This window comes from Myotis myotis, unplaced genomic scaffold (genome assembly GCF_014108235.1).
Source record: "Myotis myotis isolate mMyoMyo1 unplaced genomic scaffold, mMyoMyo1.p scaffold_m19_p_2, whole genome shotgun sequence".
In the NCBI taxonomy this organism is placed as follows: domain Eukaryota; kingdom Metazoa; phylum Chordata; class Mammalia; order Chiroptera; family Vespertilionidae; genus Myotis; species Myotis myotis.
In genome coordinates, this window is record NW_023416324.1 from 138,888,162 (window position 1) to 138,894,161 (window position 6,000).

Below are 6,000 nucleotides of genomic sequence, written 5' to 3' on the forward strand. Positions count from 1 at the left end.
GCTGCGGGTGCTTCCTGATGCCCACATGTAGTCTCAGCCCCACTTTCCACTCTGGGACTGACTCTGGCCCAAGAAAAGGGAGCCCGAGGAGCCCTCAAGTAGCTGCTCACCTGGTTGGTCAGATTCCCGCTGACTCCACGCTGACTTTGGACATATCCTCTGGACCTGGGTTGTCCAGGCCCCTGACCTAGAGCCTCGTTCTTCAATGTCTGCATTCTTCTCCTTCAGCCACCCAGCAGCTCTGCAGCTGAACTTCAGATTTGTTAGCAAGTGGGATCCCAAACCATTTCTTCATCCATTCTATCCTCATATGCTCTCTGCTTCCTTGGTGACAGATATCCTGCTCTCCTGATGCTGTCTCCTCTCACACCCAATGCACTGCTGCTCAACAGGAATACCCAACAACTTGCAAAGTTGTGCACATTAGAAAAGGACATGCCCTCTGTCTTCACATAGCCCCATGGCCACATTATCTTGGCATGGGCAGGGTTTCAGCCATAACTTTCCCCTTAGCCAGGTGCCCCTGTTCACAGCTCATCTCCACAACCTTACCAGGTGGCCCTGCTGACAGCCTGTGTCCATCCATCCCTGGGAGAGGCCCTTCTCCATTCAGGTCTCCACCATCCTCAGCTCACAATGACCTCTCCCCAAGACTGTCAGAATTTGGCCAACAGATCTTATATCCTGCCCTCCTTCCTCCTTGTATTTATTACTCGGTTTATGACTAGTCTCTGCAATCACATGCCCATGGGAGCATTCGCTCCAGCTCTAGCTGTGCATTAATGTCTAGATTCTGGCCCAGCCCTATGGGTGCCCGAAGCCCCCCAGACCTAGCCATCTTCATACAGACAAGCCTTACAGAGACACAAAGGGCCCACCGTGACAGACGTAAAGGCCTCAGTTCTCCTCAACTCATTTACCACCTCTTTTAAGTGTAGTCCTTATTACCAATTGGATGGCCCAAATGTGTCCATGACCTCATTTCCATACCAAGGACCCTCACCCTCTGGTGTTGGTGATCCTGTGAATAGTGGCACAGCTCACTAAGTGCTTCCTAAATGCCTAGCACCACACTAAGCCCTTCGCACACACAATGATGCAGCAGGGATACTACCCTCCCCCTGGGCTGAAGATGCTCAATTCCCAGAGCAGTGGCCAGAATTCAAACTCAGATCTGTCTGGGTTGTGTTGTTGTTTTTTTCAATTGTACACTGTAGGAAATGATAATTACTATATTTTTAAACTATGACATCATGAATGTAATATATTTACTTAATAACTTTTTAAAGTAAAGCAAGAGGATATGCATTAAATGTATGCATTTATTAAAATACACTTACTTAGACACATTATAATATGAAAAACTCTTCATTTCACAATTAAAGAGAATCAGTAGTGAATCGCTAGTCTAGTTGACAGGATTTTGCTAGAAGGACCTAAAAATGCTCAATAGGGCATATATGAAGAATAAAATAGCATATATAAAATTAAGTAATATGCGATATTACTGAAAAAGCTAAATTTAAATATGGGGTGTTGAGCTACTGCTATTTTATAAAAATTAAGGGGGAGAAATTTTAAATTAATACAAAATTAATATAAATTAATATAAAATTATAAGTTGATTTATGTGCCCCTCCCCCACCAAAAAAACCCTTATTTGTATAATATCAACAAATTGGACCAACTGTACACATTCTAAGTGGTTTCTAAATACATTGTTATTTTTCTTTCTGCAAGGCAGAAAAACATATATAATTAACTTATTTTCTCTCCTCTTCCCCCAATTCTGTTAATACCATGATAAGCAGCTAGTTTCTATAATCTATACACATATACATATACCTTCTCTTTCAGTGTTTGAAGAAAGCCAGTGCTTTTACTAGACTTTCATAGACAGATATGTCCATCTAATTAAAGCTATGCTGTCACTGTCAAAGCAGATGACTGAATCTTCCCCTGAAAGTTGGATGTGCTCACTGCAAAGAATACAAAAAAAAGAAAGAAAAGAAAAATGATGTTTCAACAGAATTTTTTTTTTTTTTTTTTTTTTTTTTAGTAGCACAGCGGGACACACTCAAATCATTCAACTAATAGCATACTATTCTGGATGCTAAAAATAAAGTGAAGTTCCTGTTTTCAAGATTTCTCCCTTTAGATTCAGCTACACTGAAAATACACAAATAAGTGGTTTTTTGTTTTGTTTGTTTTTTTAGAAAATTATCAATTTTATTTAGATTTTCACACAAAGAAGTTTTTAAGGGAACTTCTTATGTTCCTACAGTTTCTTCATATTTTCTCCCAGAGGGGACACTGTCTCTATTTCCTAATATTAATTTCCCACTAATAAGATAGCCTCCAAGGAATATTAGGTATTCTTAACAAGTTAATGATTATGGCCATTTTTTTTCAATTAAGTTTACTGAGATAAAAAATTTCTATAATAAAATTATCCACTTTTAAGTGTACAATCTGATGAGTTTTGACAAATGCATATGATCATGTAACAACCACCAAAATCATACTAAACATTTCCATCAACCCCAAAAGTTCCTCTTTGTAGTCAGCTCCCTTCCCCAGTTTCTGTCTCTTGATTGGTTTATCACTGTAGTTTTTTGCTTTTTCTAAAAGTTCATATAAATGTTCTTATTTCTGGCTTATTTCAATAGTATAATTGGAAAAAATGTCCACGGTGTTGCTTCTACCAGGAATTCATTCCTTTTTATTGCTAAGGAATAGTTCATTGTGTGGCTATACCATAATTATCAATTCACCAGCTAATAGACATTTTTTTTTTCCCAGTTTTTGGTTGCTGTAAATAAAGCTACATTGACCATTTTAGCACAAGTCTTTTGGTGGGCATATGTCTTCATGGGTCATAGAGTAAATGTATGTCTAAGTTTATATGAAAATTTTAGATTGCATTCTGATGCCTATTTCTAAACAACAGATTTGCTTCAATCTCTCAGTTAAAAGGAAAAAGCCCCTACCTACAACAATTCAAATTATCGATATCATTGAAAAACCACAAACCCCTGACAGAGGACAGAAATGATCAATCTATTAATATCTATTGATATCTAGCCCTCATTATGCACGCGTACTCTTCTACTTCAGGATATGGGGAACAGAGTTCAGTCTGGTGAGGGAGCCAAGTTACACTGTTTCAGACTGAGTATGATTATGTTGTGAGAAGAAAAGCTAAATATTGCAGACCCTGCTACTCCAAGTGTGGTCCATTGACCAGCAACAGGGGCATCACCTGGGAGCTTGATAGACAAGAGAATCTCAACTCCACCCTTTCATCTGCTGAGTCAAACCTGCATTTTAAGGAGATCCCCAGGTGATGGGTATGTTTGAGGACCTCCGCTGGAGTCCGAGGGGAAAGGAATTATGTGCCACTGAGAGGATCAGGGCTTCACCAGAAATAGTTTTTAGAAGAACTGGAAGATTGTTCTAAATGCCATGCTATCTTTTTTAAAAGTCCTTTGGGCTTGACCTTTTAAAATGTCCAATCAACAGAATTTTCTTGGGAGACACTAGTGAGACTCTCAGAAAAGTCACTTTCACCATGTAGGGGCTGTTTGAGTTTTCTCTGTAAATTCTCTAGTCATTTTCATTTCTGTATTGTTTTCAGTCGTATCCTCCCATTTACGACCGGTATCGCTGTGACACTACTGGTTATTTTTGAGAGGAAACTCAGAGGTGGGCAACATGAGGCTTATAGTTGCTCATATGGAAACAATACTAATTAATAAGAATACAAGCATAAACTCTGTGTTTCAACTGTAGGCCTACTTTTGCCCACCCCTGTATAGGACCCCTCTCAGATTATGCCTGCAGGACACGCTTCACTCTGCATCGCCTTCTGACTTGCCTAGAAGTGCCAGCCAAACCACCAGCCACACCTTGACACCAACATTTCCAACGACTGCTGTTCACAATGTGGACCCCAGAATTACAGATCCCAGAGCTGGAAAGACGGCAAGGGCTCAGGCCATTTAAACCGAGTAAGGTCTTTCTTAAGTCACCATAGTCCAGAACAGGCAGCCAAGCTTTAGAAAGAAGTTAAACTTGCCAAAGGTTACCTCACTTAGAAGCAGCGGTGTCAGCAGCACAGGAGAACATTTTTCTGTGGATCCTCCTCCAGGGCGATGCCTGCCTCATCCTGGCTGCGCAATAACAACCCGCTAATTTGTGTCTCATGCCAGTCCTCTCTGAGCTCCGTGGTTTTCCATTCCTGAAGCGCCTCCCTCTCCTGGCACTGCACGGCCTGGGTCTCACCCCTCCAGCGTCTCTGCCTGTGTTTCTAGGTCTCCTCTTCCTCCTCAGCACAACCTAATACAGGTGTCCTCAAGCTCTTATCTTAACCCTGTTTCCCAAACCCAAGTTCTCATTGCTTTTCAGCTACTAGCAATCACCTCTAATCTCTCTTCCCTTTAAGCCAGCCCGCACGCTGCACCTGGCAGAAGATCCCAAAAGCCCAGCTCTCACTGTGTTACCCGCCCCTCAGGAAAACCTTCCCTGGCTTTCACTTTTTGCCAAATCAACATAAAATCCCTTAGCCTGGCACTGAAGACTTCTATAAGTTAGTACTTTCATCTTGTAGGCAGCAGCATAATTAGGTGTTAAGGTTGCCCACCTGTCTATCAGCCTTCCTAGGTTTGAGTCTCAGCTCTCTACCTCTGTACAAACCTGAGGGGTTGCTTAACCTCTTTATGCCTCAGTTTCCTCTCCTGTAAAATGGGAATAATCATGCTACCTAATAGGGCTATTTTAAGTAGTAAATATAAAGCACTTAGGTCAATGTTTGGTACGTGGTAAGGACTTGTAATATTGTTTTAATTCTTCTTTTTTAAATATATTTTATTGATTTTTTACAGAGAGGAAGGGAGAGAGATAGAGAGTTAGAAACATCGATGAGAGAGAAACATCAATCAGCTGCCTCCTGCACATCTCCTACTGGGGATATGCCCGCAACCCAGGTACATGCCCTTGACCGGAATCGAACCTGGGACCTTTCAGTCTGCAGGCCGACACTCTATCCACTGAGCCAAACCGGTTTTGGCTTTAATTCTTCTTTTAAAACTAAGGAAGTATTAGCTGCCCATACACCAAGCCCTCACTAAAAACTTCCGTTATAACATCTGGGAAAGATCCTACAGAATTCATGGTATCATGTGAATAATAGCTTCCAAAAACTAAGCTGCCATTACAGTGCTAGCTTTCATTCTGCACATTCATTTCAACATTTAAAAGTATCTGTGATAGGAAGCCTTACTCATTTTCTTCTGAATATAAAATGAAAGGCACTCAAGTTAGTAAAAATTCACTTGCAAAACTTGTCTTAGAATTAGACTCTATTTCTGGCTATAGAAGCCACACCCTTCTATGTTTTTTATAATAAAAATGCTCTGAATCTTAATACAAACAAATAACCCAGGTTTGTAATCAGCATATCAAATTGAAGCAAGAAATAAAATCAAGAACTCTACAAAAAATCTGACTTGGAGAATAGGTTTTATCTTTTGCTCTGATTTGGATCTATTATAATGTTGAGAAGGATTCAAATATTGTGTTCTAGGCTCAGAAGCAAATCCCAGGGTGAGTGAGCAATGTCTAACAAGGGAAGGAGAGCTGAGTGTTCCCTGGCGCTGGACTAGAGAATGGGGGCAGAAGAATAACTACTGCCATGCATGGCAAGGAAAAGAGTGTAAATTTCTGAACACCATGTGACAGAACTATTTGAGATGCTTTAGATGTATAATTATTTTAATCCTCAAAACCACCCTTTAAGAAAGGCACTAGTTGTCATCCCTACCATAGAGATGAAGACACTAAAACCAGAGAAGTTATAACGAACCTAAGAACACCCAAGAAGTAAGTGGCTGGGATTTGACCCGGCACACACCAGAACCCATGCTCTTCACCATGTTCCTATATAATAAAAGGCTAATATGCAAATAGAACGAACAGTGGAATGACCAGTTGCTATGATGC

At 40.6% G+C, this 6,000-nt stretch overlaps 1 protein-coding gene across 1 annotated transcript in view; it reads right to left on the reverse strand.

Annotated features, from left to right (window-relative positions):
• ST3GAL6 (ST3 beta-galactoside alpha-2,3-sialyltransferase 6) overlaps positions 1 to 1,546 on the reverse strand; it is a 57,023-nt gene extending 55,477 nt beyond the window's left edge. Inside the window, exon 1 of the mRNA XM_036350647.1 lies at positions 1,341 to 1,546. Within this exon, the coding sequence (XP_036206540.1) occupies positions 1,341 to 1,350 (10 nt within the window). The 5' untranslated portion in view covers positions 1,351 to 1,546. The remainder of the gene's footprint in view (positions 1 to 1,340) is intronic.
• Between the last annotated feature and the right edge of the window lie 4,454 nt (positions 1,547 to 6,000).